The sequence below is a fragment of the Pararge aegeria genome, chromosome 25, assembly GCF_905163445.1.
Source record: "Pararge aegeria chromosome 25, ilParAegt1.1, whole genome shotgun sequence".
Lineage (NCBI taxonomy): Eukaryota > Metazoa > Arthropoda > Insecta > Lepidoptera > Nymphalidae > Pararge > Pararge aegeria.
Genome location: NC_053204.1, coordinates 9,585,825 through 9,600,085, shown reverse-complemented (window position 1 = coordinate 9,600,085; position 14,261 = coordinate 9,585,825). Strand labels below are relative to the sequence as shown.

The 14,261-nt window shown below is 42.5% G+C and overlaps 1 protein-coding gene across 1 annotated transcript; it reads left to right on the top strand.

The window, feature by feature from the left end:
* Positions 1-429: 429 nt before the first annotated feature.
* Positions 430-3,532, top strand: LOC120634766. Its single transcript, XM_039905543.1, has 2 exons — positions 430-548; positions 1,912-3,532. The coding sequence occupies exons 1-2, from the start codon at positions 430-432 to the stop codon at positions 3,530-3,532; spliced, it is 1,740 nt and encodes a 579-aa protein (XP_039761477.1).
* Positions 3,533-14,261: the final 10,729 nt, after the last annotated feature.

The following is a 14,261-nucleotide window of genomic DNA, read 5'->3' as shown; positions in this document are numbered from 1 at the left end:
CTCAACTGCTGAGCTTCTTGCCGGCTTTTTCTCGGCGGACCTTCCGAACCGGTGGTAGAGTTACTACAAACAGACAGACTTGGCGTTTCGAAAGTGCTAATAAAAGTAAATAAAATAAATAATTATACTACGACGATACACACATCGCCACCTAGCCCCCAAGTAAGCGTAGCTTGTGTTATGGGTACTAAGATGACTGATGAATATTTTTATGAATAATATACATAAATAAATAGCAATATACATATAAACACACAGACACTGAAAAACATTAATGCTCATCACACATTTTCCAGTAGTGGGAATCGAACCCACGGTCTTGGACTCAGAAAGCAGGGTCGCCGCAAACTGCGCCAATCGGCAAAATAAAGTAGGTTTACTTGAAAAAATTAATTACGAATTTTGTATCTCAAAACATTACCGACCACTATGGTACGTGGTAGCCCAGAAGAGAAGGGTCCACTAGACTATCACGGCTTTACAATCCATGATGCTTATTTCTTGACACACCCACGTCTGGAGGTCACTACGTTCTTCAAGTTGAGAAGGTCAGACGGCGGTTGCTCTGAATCAAAACTACTAGACGCTCGAATACGTGATTTACATTTTTAACCACCAACGCAAAACCGACGACGATAAGTTTGTCGCTTGTTAGTATGTGTGTCTGTCTGTGACATCGTTTCGTTTTTTTTTTGTTTTAAAGGGGAATTCACCGGAATTTTTCCTAGCTATGTTTGATGAAAATCTATCCAAGATGGCCGCCAGTACAAAATGGTGAACTACATTTTTGTTCTCAACTACCTAAATATGGATATTAAAAAAAAGGCTTGGCTAGAAGAATACTACATTAAAAGTAGGGAGCTTTTTTAATTTTTCATATATATATATATATATATATATTATCATACATTTAAAAACGCGGTGAAAGCATATTATCTTGCTCGATAATGGCGACTTTTAGTACCTTGTTTATGTTTACTTTATTATCTATAATATGTTCTTAGGATATATGAGTATATATTAGTTTATTATTTTATATTTATTTAGTATATTTTTCTTGCAATTTTTTTATGTATTTGTATTTAGCTATTTTAATGTAGGTTTATAATAATTTTACACCACCGGTCCGCTCTCGCTCATCTTGTCCTAATACAAAGGTTGCCTGGCAGAGATCGCTACTAAGCGATAAGGCCGCCTTTTTTATTCTACTTCTGTCTTTGTATTTCTATTGTTGTTTTTTTTATTTTCCTCACTTCATAGTGGTGTACAAATAAAGAGTTAAATAATAATAAGTAATATAATAAGAGCGGGCAGTTACCTTGGACAACGAATAAGTTTGGCCATCCAAAGGGGCAATGCTGCCAGCATCTTAGGAACTGTGCCTCGCTGCGGTGGTTTCGAGGACGTTTTAGATTTTATTTAGTTTTAAATAGTTTATATTAGGTTATATTTATAAAACAATTATTTTAAAGAATAAATAATAATATGCACCGTTAGTATAGGATATACTTACATGCTAGTTCAGACGGTACGGCGTCTGGGATACTCGAACCACCCTACGTAAGCGATCTCAAGTGTTTTTCCACATTATGTTCAGTCTCTCATGAACTGGTTCAATATTTGTCTTACTAAGTAAAACGCTTGCTCGCGTACTTAGACCAGGTTCTACTTATTATATTATCGACGTCATCGGGTTACGGTAGGGTTAGCTTTGCAGATTTTTGGATGTTTCTTTTGCTTGGTTTTGATGTTTCTTTTGCTTGGTTTTGGTTCGTTTGCTGGTTCTTTGTTGTTTTCTATATATAGTTTGGTTGTTTTGTTTGTTTGTTGTTGTTCTCTGAGAGTTGACCTGCCAGGTTTCCCCGGCAGGTCAGCTCTTAGAGATGAGTGACGAGTTATCGTCCGAAAAAGGAGCTTCGTCTGCACGCAAAATGGTTCGCCAGTTGTAACCGTGCTGGACCCTGAGGAATGGTTCGAGACTGAAACTTCCAATAATGAGGATCCAGGCAATCTTAATTCAGAGGAGTTGAGAGCTGCTGCGGGACGCAGAGCGGCGGCGATTATTCATGTTGCTACTAAATCTGGTCATTTGAAAGGCACCTTCGTTAAATGCCTCAAAGAGTCGGCTTCGGCGCTGCAAAATTTTGTCGATACGCTTGTTAACAGAACAGAGTCAGAGGAATCCCGTCGGTTGAGGCTTGACAATACTCGCCTCCGCAATGAAGTGGATAGTCTTAAAGCGGAGCTGAAAGCCCATCGGCGGGAATTTGTAGAAATGAAAACTAGCATGGCGGCGGCTAATCGTACAACGGCACCAACTTTAAATGTAGACATAATTGAGGAGTTGAAGGCCTCAATTGTTGCATCGGTGGGTGTCATGCTTGACGCTAGATTCGCTGGTATTGAAGAGAGACTGCTGCCCGAAAGAGTGATTCGTCCGCCGTTAGCATCGGATAATAGAAGGCCGGAAGCCCCGCCGCCACGATCGGCAGCAGCTCCTCCGAAGTCTAAAAAGGTGCCAGAAAACCGAAATGGCGATGCACGATCGGCTTCTCCCGGGAACTCCGAGGCAGTCACGGGTTCAAGTCGCCCTGCTGTGAACGAGGTAGCGGGTTGGTCTACAGTTGTTAGAAGAGGAAAGAAGGGAAAGAAGGCCTCCTCTTCCTCAAATAATGCTTCCCCTGAGGCTACTTCTGCCCACACAAACAGACCTAGGGGCCCTCCGACGTTTATCCTTCCCAAGACTGCCGCGATTATTATTAATCTCGAGCCGGATGCCGTAAAAAAGGGAATCTCATACGCTGAGGTGCTAGAGCGGGCCGAACAAAATATAAACCTACAGGAGCTTGGTATTGGGGAGGGCATAAAAATTCGTAGGGCGGCCACTGGAGCAAGACTTCTTGAGCTTCCTAAGGAACAGACTCCGGAGCAGGTGGAGCTGCTAGTGAATAGACTGCGGGCGGCCCTAACTGGCATGGCCACTGTCGTTCGACCCACCAAGACTGCATCCGTCAGGCTTATGGACCTTGATGATACTGTCACAGGGGAAAAAGTCATTGCCGCTATCGCTAGAGTTGGAAATTGCCCTGTTAGCTGCATTAAGGTAGGAGAAATACAGTCTGGCCCCAGAGGAATGGGCGCGACTACAGTGCACTGTCCTGTCGAGGTTGTCAAAGTGATGTCCGATGCGGGGAAGCTTTTGGTAGGTTGGAGTTCCGCTAGAGTCCAGGTTCTCGATCAGCGCCCATTACGCTGTTATAAGTGTCTCTGTATCGGGCACACAAGGCCGCTGTGTCCTTCAATGGTCGACCGTAGCAACTTGTGCTTTCAATGTGGCGGCATCGGGCACAAGTCCTCAAAGTGCTCGAGCCCTATGCGTTGTGCGGTGTGTGTGGACGCAGGCCTTCCGTCGGGGCACATAATGGGGGGAAGGGACTGCAATCCACCCCCAACGAGGGGTACATTGGACACATCGGCTCAGTCCAGCGAAGGGCTACATCAGGATGAAGGGGAAGCTAACATGTCGTCATGAACCAGGGACGGCATTTTAACTTCCTCCAGACGAATATTAACCACTCCGCGGGTGCTCAAGATCTTCTTATGCAGTCCATAGCGGAGTGGGAGATAGATATAGCGGTAGTGTGTGAACCGTATTTTGTCCCCTCACAGCCTCATTGGGTTGGGGACACGGAAGGTCTGGTGGCGATAGTTTTGGGGGATAGCGCGGGTCCCCCTCTCGAGTCTATAGAGAGAGGGCCTGGATACGCGGTAGCAAAATGGCGGGATTATGTTGTCGTCGGAATATATTTTTCGCCCAACCGCAGTTTGGCAGAGTTCGAGATTTACCTGGACTCTGTCAGAGCGGCTGTTTTCCGATGGGCAGGAAATGTAGTCGTACTTGGCGATTTTAACGCGAAGTCCCAAGCATGGGGAAATCCTAGAACAGACGAACGGGGCAGAGCTGTGCAGGAGTGGGCTCTTACTCAAGACTTATCTCTCCTGAATCGAGGGACTGCCAGCACCTGCGTGCGACAACAAGGGGGGTCGATTGTAGACTTATCGTTTGCCACTGCCTCGGTCGCTGACAGGGTAGTTAATTGGAGAGTGGAGCAAGTGGAGACTCTCGCCGATCATAATTATATCCGTTTTGAGGTCTCCACTTCTTCAGCTATGGCAATGGCCCCCCGGATCGCTAGTCGATTCCCTCGCTGGTGCATAACCCGCCTTGATCGCGAACTGGCTAAAGAAGCTGCCATTCTGCGTCGGTGGACAACAGCTGGGTTCGCCGGCGATACAAGTGTGGACGAGCTTGCTGACTCCATGCATAATGCCCTAACTGTGGTTTGTGACGCATCTATGCCAAGAGCCCGCGGACGGTGGCGGCGGCGTCACGTTTACTGGTGGACTACCGAAATCGCTGACCTTCGCATTGCATGCAATCGTGCCCGGAGAGCCTTTGTTCGCAGTCGCAGAAGAAATGGCTTGAACCCGGCACTGGAAGCCATGCTGCATGAGGGGTATCGCGTTGCTAAAAATAATCTGCGGGTCGCTATTAGCCAGGCGAAAGAGCTTGCACACAAAGAGATGTTAGAGGGACTAAACAAGGACCCCTGGGGACGCCCTTATCGAGTTGCGCGGAATAAGCTGCGAACCCAAGGGGCGGCTGTCACTGAAACCCTGCAGCCAAACTTGTTAATACGGCTAGTGGGGGAGCTGTTCCCTGATACGCGGGGCTTTGCACCACCAATAATGTCCGCACACCGGGATGATGTGGTTGAAGAGGGCGTCCCTCCAATTACAGAGGAGGAATGGGACATAGCCCTTAACCGCCTTCGAAGGAGAAAGACGGCGCCAGGTCCAGATGGCGTTCCGGGAAGGGTGGTTTTTATAGCCCTCGAAAGTCTAGGTGAGCGAATGCGGAAATTGTTCGACAAATGTCTACACACCGGAAGGTTCCCAAAGCTGTGGAAGGAAGGGAAATTGTGCCTTATTAGAAAGGAGGGACGACCGTTGGACTCTGCTCCGGCGTATAGGCCAATAGTCTTACTCAGGGAGACGGGGAAACTCCTGGAAAAGATTATTGTCAACCGTCTCAATGAGCATATCGACTCAGTGGGTCCCGGGCTCTCAGACGCACAGTTTGGGTTTAGGGAAGGTCGATCGACATTGGATGCCTTGGAGACTCTAAAACATCTGTCCACGGAGGAAATAGAGAGAGGAAGGGCAGTTCTTGCTGCTTCGCTCGACGTGCGCAACGCTTTTAACAGCCTTCCCTTCGAGACTCTGTTGGAAGCTCTAAAATACCATCGGGTGCCCCTCTATCTCAGAAGGCTGTTAGAGGCGTATCTCCAGGACAGAGTAGTTGCGTGGGAGGGAAACAATGGTCAAATAACCCGGCATGGTGTTCATAGTGGTGTTCCACAGGGCTCAGTGCTGGGCCCAGTCTTATGGAACATTGGGTTTGACTGGCTTTTGCGTGGCCCGCTGCTTCCAGGGATGAGAGTCATTTGCTATGCGGATGACACCCTCATCACAGCCAGTGGGAATACTTATGAGGACGCAGCGCGTTTGGCGAGAGTTGGTTCTGAGTTGGTAGCAAACCGAATACGGGCATTGGGCCTACAAATATCAGCGTCGAAGACTGAGGCTATCCTCTTTCACGGTCCACGAAAAGGTCCACCTCGAGGTGCTCATATCTCCATCCATGGCGTAGCGGTTGAGGTCAGACGGCACATGAAGTACCTAGGTCTTGTGCTGGATGGACGTTGGAACTTCAATGAGCACTTCGAGCAGTTGGGCGGCAGACTGATCAAGGCTGCTTCTGCTCTTGGTAGATTGTTACCCAATATCAGGGGGCTGGCCTCGGCTTGTAGACGCCTCTATGCGGGTATTGTACGGAGTATGGCACTGTACGGAGCTCCAATCTGGATTCACGCACTTTCGCCGCAAAACAAAAGACTGCTGAGGAGGCCGCAAAGAGTTATAGCGGTGCGTGTTATCCGTGGATACCGTACAGTGTCATGGACTGCAGCGACTTTATTAGCAAGTGATCCACCATGGGAGCTACAAGCTGAAGTGCTGGCCGAGGTTTACCAGCATAAGCTGGACGTAAGGTCAAGAGGCGAGCAGATAACGTCGGAGGGAATCAGTAGAGCGAGATCCATCGCTCATTTGAGCCTGATTCAGAGATGGCATGAGGACCTTGAGTCCTCTACTGTGGGAAGCTGGACGCTACAAGGGATTCGCCCACATCTGGAGCGATGGCTTAGGAGACGTCATGGTCCACTGACATTCTACCTTGTGCAGGTACTTACAGATCATGGTTGCTTTGGCAAGTACCTGAACAAGATAGCGAGACGGGAGCCCACTCCAGGGTGCTGGGAGTGCGATGCACCAGAAGATTCGGCATATCACACATTAGCAGAGTGCGTGGCGTGGGCGCCGCAACGACACTCTCTGCTGGCGACTCTCTCTTTCGACGGCGACATTTCGCTAGTAAATATAATGGACTCGATGATAGGTACTGAGTCCAAATGGCAGGCAATGACGTCATACTGTGAAACAGTAATGAGGCTGAAGGAAGCGGCGGAGCGGGAACGGGAGTTGGCAGCGGACGCCCTGCCACTCCGCAGGAGAAGAACGGGTTGTAGAAGGCGGAGATTTATTTATTTCAAGTAGGCCTAATATAAGCACTTTTGAAAAGTCTGTCTGTCTGTACCAACGGTTCGTAAAGCCGGCAAGGAAATCAGCAGTTGCTCTTTTCCAACATCAACTATTTACATTTAACATTTTAACATTCAATTTTCTATCTTGTGAGAGATGAAACCAAGCAACCATGTCATTAAGAAATTCATCAATTGTACAGTAACCTCGCTGTAATAAATGTGTTTTAATATATTCTTTAAACTTATGCATTGCTAATCGGTTTCTATGCGAAATCGCACCGTAACACTAAATCGCTTAGCGGTACGTGTTCGTCGGTAGGGTGGTAACTAGCTACGGCCAAAGCCTCCCACCGGACCAGACCAGAGGAAATTCATAAATTATAAATTCTCAAATTGCCCCTGCCGGAAACTGAACCCGGGACCTGCTGCTTAAATTCACAGCGCTCACCGTTGCGCCAGGGAGGTCGTCAACATTTACGAATAATAATTACAATTATAATTTATTTAATATGAAAACCTTGATAGCAGTTTAATTTTTATAAATTTAAAATGCATATAAAAATTTTCGGAACCGACAGAATTTGAACCTGCCACTCTCTGGCAATCGCGACCTGAGCACTGTCTCCAATTAAGCTACGGCTCTCCTACCTTCGATGTCAAAATTAGTATATGCCTTTCACATCAGTCTTACAGCGACTGTAGCGTTATCTAGTATTAAACGTTGCAGTTTCGATCTACTTTTTCAAAGGTCCATATTACAATGAGACAAGTTTGAAACAAGAGATGACACATTGCTTTTTTATAAATTTTTATTCCAAGTGTTCTTAGCCACACTTGGAGGAATTATCAATTTTATAAATTTAAAATGCATATAAAAATGTTCGGAACGCACAGGATTTGAACCTGCGACTCTCTGCCAATCGCGGCCTAAGCGCTTTCTCCATTAGCAGTTTCATAATTGTGACTTCTGGTAACTCCAGAAGTCGTCTAACGTCCATTGAAATATTACATGAGATTTGCATTTAATAGAGGACGCATATTTTTTTTATTTATAAAGCTTAACCTCAAGTTTGTGAGGTCACCACCCTTGTCCCCCGGCCGCCATCTTGGAATAAGGGTTGAAAACATTTTTTTCGCGATATCTCGGAAACTATGCGTCCTACAAAAAATATTTAAAGTCATAATTCGTAGTAAATTCGGTCCTAAATTTAAAAATTAAAGAAGTTATAAGCAGAAAAGTGAGAATTTTTTTATGATAATCTTCTTTTTTGCTCTGCAACTGATTTTTATACCTTTTACAAAAAAAAATACCTCTGACCAATCTTGTAGGTGATATTTAGTGGAAAAATTTTCCCTACAATTTTTTAAGTAGACTTAGTGCTCACGCCCTTAATAAAGAAATTGGGTTTGATCACAGCTTTAACGGAGAGGTCGTCAAACTGTGACTTGACCTTTCACAAGTTGGCTCAGCAGGCTACTTTTGAAACGTCTACAACAAATAAAAACCATTTGTATTTAGACTTAATAGCAAGACTGTGTTCAATTAATCATCTGGAAACCTTTTTAGGGTTCCTACCAACCGAAACTTAGTCCGTCCGTCTGGCCGATTATTGTGGGGGGCAATTGTTTCAATGCTGTATTCGGTTGCCGGTAATAATAATAATAAATACACATTATTAAAATTAAGCTTAATTTGTTTGTTTGTTTGTTTTAAGTCTTTATTGCACACACACATTTTATATAAATTAAACACAAGTACAGAAGAAATAAACTAAAGCGATCTCTTCCAGACAACCTTTGACGTTAGGAAAAAAAAAACGAAGACGAACGAATAATTTGCTATACTTAACGTTAAATACTTAACCATTATTCATTGTAAAATCAACATCTCCTGAGGATGCTCCGGTTTCGGAGCGAAACGTGCGTAGAGGGTATATTGCCGAGGATCTGTTTGGTGTGGTGTATACGGATTGAAGTAATTATAAATCACACCATACAGATTCTGCTGCTGTTCGCGTATTATAGCAAATTAAGCTTAATTTCAATAATATAATATGGATTTCCGCAAAGTAACGCCTGCTTTTATCCAATATTTAATAAATACACTACGACAATACACACATCGCCATCTAGCCCCAAAGTAAGCGTAGCTTGTGTTATGGGTACTAAGATGACTGATGAATATTTTTATGAGTAATATACATAAATACTTATAATATACAGATTAACACCCAGGACACTGAAAAACCCTTATGCTCATCACACCCACGACCTTGGACTCAGAAAGCAGGGTCGCTGCCCACTGCGCCAGTCGGCCGTCATAACAATTACTTGATAGCCCAGTAGGTAGGAGCTCGACTTCAGCTTCGGGGGGCCGAGTTCGTATCCCGGCCCGCACCTCCAACTTTCCTTCATTACTTAAAACGCACATAGCGTTTTAAGTAACGCTGTACGCCTAGGGTTAAGGACACAGGGCGCACTTTACCGGACATGTCCCTCGCATACCCTGCGCAATACGCGATGGGTTTTCACAACTTAAAAAAAAATTACATTTACAAAAATTTCGGTTTTTTTTTTTTATTTAATAATCGCGTACTGCTGGACACAACTTCCTTTCTCCATAGGAAAGCGTTGTATACTCGTACTAGGAGTAGGTATAGAAATCGAACGAGAAAAATGATATCCCTATACGATATCAGACGATTACGCCAAAATAAATCGTTTTTGCTAAATCGTGGATTTGCCCGATCTGATCTGTCCCCTACTAATGGAAGCCTTTGATAAAAATAGAGAACGCCGTTTAGATCTAAGTGCCAAGAGTAAGATTTTACTACCTACGTTTACTATTCGATGGCGTGCAAAATTCTAAAATGCAAAACCTCATGAATGAATCAATGAATATTTATTTTGTATATTAAATAGGTTGTAGTTTATACAAACAACTAAATTTCTGTATAACATGCAGCGACGTGCAAAGACGGTATGCACAGGGTATGCAGATGATATAAAATGAAGAAAAACTCGAGTACGAGTTATAAATACTCAACAGTAGGCTTTTTATACCTCTTACAATGCCTATCCTTAAGTTTTTTTTAACCCGTACTGGAGATTTTCTTCATTTTATATCATCTGCATACCCTGTGCATACCCTCTATGCACGCCACTGATAACATGTCTATCCAATTGTAATGGAAGAGCGAAGTTTTCTGGCACAGGGGTAGTACTACTTTTAAAAAAACATTTCAGAAAATAAACTATATTTACATATAAAAAAAAATATATATATATATATGAATTTTACTAATACTTTTACTGCATACATAAAAAAGTAACTCAAAAAAACGTATATAATTTTGGTTATACAATTCAATTCTTTCAAGAAGGCCTAGTGAGCACTTTTGAAACGTCAAGTCAGTCTGTATATAGTGTCTCTACCACCGGTTCGGAAGGCAGTTTCTACCGAGAAGAGCCGGCAAGAACCTCAGATTGCTCTTTTTAAACATCATTTTACAGTTTACAATCTTTAAAATTTGCTATCTTGTGAGACAGTTTACTTTTAATAACTCAAACAATACGTATTTTTTTATTGTTAGTGTCGTTTTTTCTACAAGCGTAGAATACGGCGAAAGATAAAATTCTTGAAAAGATTTTTATCTTGTTACGACACAGCAGTATTACTTCTAACGCGTGTACACACACCCATGTTTTTTTATGTTTATAGACGAGCGCTGGACTGCAATCACACTTGATGGGAAGGTAGAGCGGGCTTGCCCAGAAGATGCCTATTCACTTTTGTGTTGGTACTCAACACAATACAATTAATGAAGGTATACCAGACGGTATGACTATAGTACCGTGGTCGATGGGGCGTGCGCAGAAGTGGGATGCGACTTGCGTTGATACGTTGGCAGCTTCTCATTTGCCGAGTACGTCCCAATAAGCGGCAGCAGCTGCCGAATCTGCTCAAATGCTTAAGCGCCGTAAATACTCCGTTATTTGTAATGACTACGTTTTTGCGGCGCTTGCGTTGGAGACTCTGGCCCCATGGTCTTCGGACACGAAAAGTTTTAGTAACATCGTGTCCCAAAAATTGGTCCTTAGGTCTGGTGACCCAAGAGCTGGCTTATGTAGCTCGACGGCTAAGTCTAGCAATTCAAAGGGGCAATAGCGCCAGCATTTTGTGTACCATGCCCATAAGTGAACAGTTAGACGGCTCATATTTTTTGTAACTATTAATTTTAGTTTGTAATTATTATTTCCCTAGTAAATAAAATAATTTATTTATTCTTTAAAATAATTGTTTTATAAATATAACCTAACCAAAATAAACTAAATAAAAATATAAAATCTAAAACGTCCTCGAAACCACCGCAGCGAGGCACAGTTCCTAATATGCTGGCAGCATTGCCCCTTTGGATGGCCAAACTAATTCGTTGGCCAAGGTAACTGCCCGCTCTAGGATCACCGGTAGACTCGAGAACCCTTTTCGATAATTCTTTGAAAAGAGCTCTTGCCTCCGGACCCCACGGTCCCAAAGTAAATAAATAAAAAAATCATTATCATCATTGATATTTGACATTTCATTGACATTTTCAAACATCTTCAATGTTTGAAAATGTCACTGGAGATAGACTGCGGTGGCCAAAATCGGTCAGGGAAACTGCGCAAGTGGTAGCGGCGGGTGGTAGTAACAATAACTCAACGTAGCGAACGGATAACCGTCCGGGTGATAGAAATGAACGATCGCTCAACTTACGGGGTCCGCCGGTCGCTGCACCGATGTTATATTTCTAACTGGTATTGATCTATCCAGTGGCGTGCATTTCATACATGCACAAAAGCACTGCATACCCAAATTATTTTTATAAGTCGTATTGGAGGGGAATTTTTCCATTTTATGCCATGCTTTAGGCATACCGTGGTCAAAAACTCTGTGCACGCCACTGGATCTATCTAGCTTTTAAATATTGGCGTTACTTTGCGGAATTCCATGATATTAAAAGCTAGATGTATTATGAATTTATATTATATATAATACTAGCTGTTGCCCGCGACTTCGTCTGCGTTTTTTTTTAAAGTATTCAGTATCGCTAAGCCTTAAATGAGTATAGTAGTATATAGATATATATATATATATACATATAACATGTGACTGTCAATTAATTAAAGACAAATAATTTGCAATAAAATAAAATTGCGACTATAATTAAAGATATAAGCTATCCTATCTCTTAAGTTGGACCAGACTGCTGACGGTATGCCAATTTAATTTAAAATCGGTTAAGTAGTTTAGGAGTCCATTGAGGACAAACATCGTGACAGGAGATTTATATATATTAAGATAATATAATAATAATATTACATATTATAATAAATAAATGGCGACCCCGCACCGGTAAGCGCAGCGTAGGTCGGCCCCCAACGCGGTGGACAGATGAAATCAGGCGAGTCGCTGGGAGCCGCTGGAGGCAAGCGGCCCAGAACCGTGTATTGTGGAACTCCCTACAAAAGACCTATGTCCAGCAGTGGACTTCAATTGGTTGAGATGATGTTGATGATTATGATGTATTATGAAAATAAGGCTTTTTTTTGGGGGGACTTTTATCCTCGAGGACATGCCAGCCCCATCGTAACCAGTGAGATCCTTAAGTTTATGCAACAAATATTACAACGAATACTTACATACTATTGTATGATTCAAGGATGAGGCTAAGCAACTAAGTTATAGAAGTCCATCGCAATCGACGATTTAGTACGATTTTTACCGATTTCGAAAATTAAGCTTTCTTTGCTGTACTCCGCGAAAAGCAGGAGAATCTGTATGGTGTAATTTTGGTTTCTTCAATAATAATACTCCACACCAAACAGATCTTCGGCTTCCCTCTACGCACGTTTCGATCCGAAACCGGAGCATCCTCAGGAGATGGTGACTTTACAATTGATAATTGGAAAAAGGGGGGGCGTTCATAAAATACGTGAGATGTTTAAGGGGGCGAGGGGGGCGAGTCAAATCTCATCTAATCTTACGTTGGAGAGAGAGAGAGGATCTCGGCAAATATCACTTAATTTTTTTTCTTATTGAAACAAAAAAAAATACTATTATATTTATTATTTAATTATACTTAGTATTAGAAAATTCAAAAAACACCTTAAGTAATTTATGGACGCCCCCAAATAGGCTTAGCTAAAAATAAAATGGCTCCCACATCATTGTCCACAAATTCCAAAACTTTTGTTGAATAAATAGGGCTAAACAAAATTTAAAAAAAAAAGTGTACAACTTACAAATATGCTTTCAGAACAAAAAGAAACGCGGACGAAGTCCGGACACCAATAATAAGTCTATATTGAATTAAAACTCCCCGTCCTGATAACACATCGAGTGCCTATTATGTATATATGGTTATCTCTGTAAACTCGTTAAAATCCATATTTATTATGATACCTACATTGTAAAACAAGCAACTGCCCGCGACTATCTTTTCTTTCTCTCTAAGTATATTATAAAAGAAAGTGTGTGGGTGGGTATGTTCCGTATAGGCTCCGAAACGGCTGGAGCGATTTCAATGGAAATTTCAGGAAATCTTCGGATTGACCTGGCGAGTAATCCTGTAAAGTTTGATGATGATCGGAGCACTCCTATTTTTGAACTGTCAAACTGTCAAATACAGGTTTTATTTACTATAATGATATTCTATTTTTGGGTGTACATGGGTGTAGATAATGATCTTCACCCGCTCGAGAAGAGAATAGAAGAGAATGAATACGGAGAGAAATAAATGATTTAGTTAAGTTATGAGACTTAAGCAAAATCTAGCACGGCGAAGCGGGCTGGGTACGCTTGTAGTCTACATTCTTGTCTCGGTTTAAGTTAAAATAATCTTTTCAATACATTTTTTTTGTTGCAATATTTATTGACGGAGCAATCAGATGTCCCGCCATCAGAACCCCTAGCATAAAATATGCTCGCTCGCAATCGAGGAGTGATTTTCGCAGCACTATTTCCGCAGGGGACGCATATCCCAGCGTAAAAAAAAACATTTGTTCGCTCGCAATCGAGAGTCGTTTTCGAGGATGGAAATACTCGAACATCGGTGTAAAATTGATCCTATCTGCATTGGACTAAAGCTCAAATTTGCCTTCAATTCTCTTGACAGGACTTTTGACAGACCGTTTGTTAAACAAGAATCAGAAATACAGGTTTTGCGACACTAAAACAAGAAACATTAGGTCCATTTTACCTTGCTAGCTTTAGTATAAGATTTGCTCGCTCGCAATCGAGGACTCGTTTTAGAGTACGGAAATACTTGATCATCGAAGTAAAATTATTCTTATATGCGAGACATTAACGCACAAATTTGCTTACAATTGTTTAACTCGGGCATTGACAGAACGTTTGTAAAACTAAAACCAGAATGACAGGATTGGCCACTCTAAACCGAATGGCAGTAGGTCCATTTTAGCTTGACTATAGACAGTACGATATGTGAAAACGTGACTAAAGTTTCAACGACGCATAAGTTAGGTACCTGTGATTCATAATAAGTACTTCAGTAGGAGTGTTTTGCATCCATATTATAATTATACTAGATACGT

Bases quoted from the DNA above. Each gene is read 5' to 3' on its own strand.
- LOC120634766 (XM_039905543.1), top strand. From the start codon at position 430: ATGGTACGTGGTAGCCCAGAAGAGAAGGGTCCACTAGACTATCACGGC. The intron at 549-1,911 runs GTCAGACGGCGG...CGTCCGAAAAAG, and splicing joins ACGTTCTTCAAGTTGAGAAG to GAGCTTCGTCTGCACGCAAA.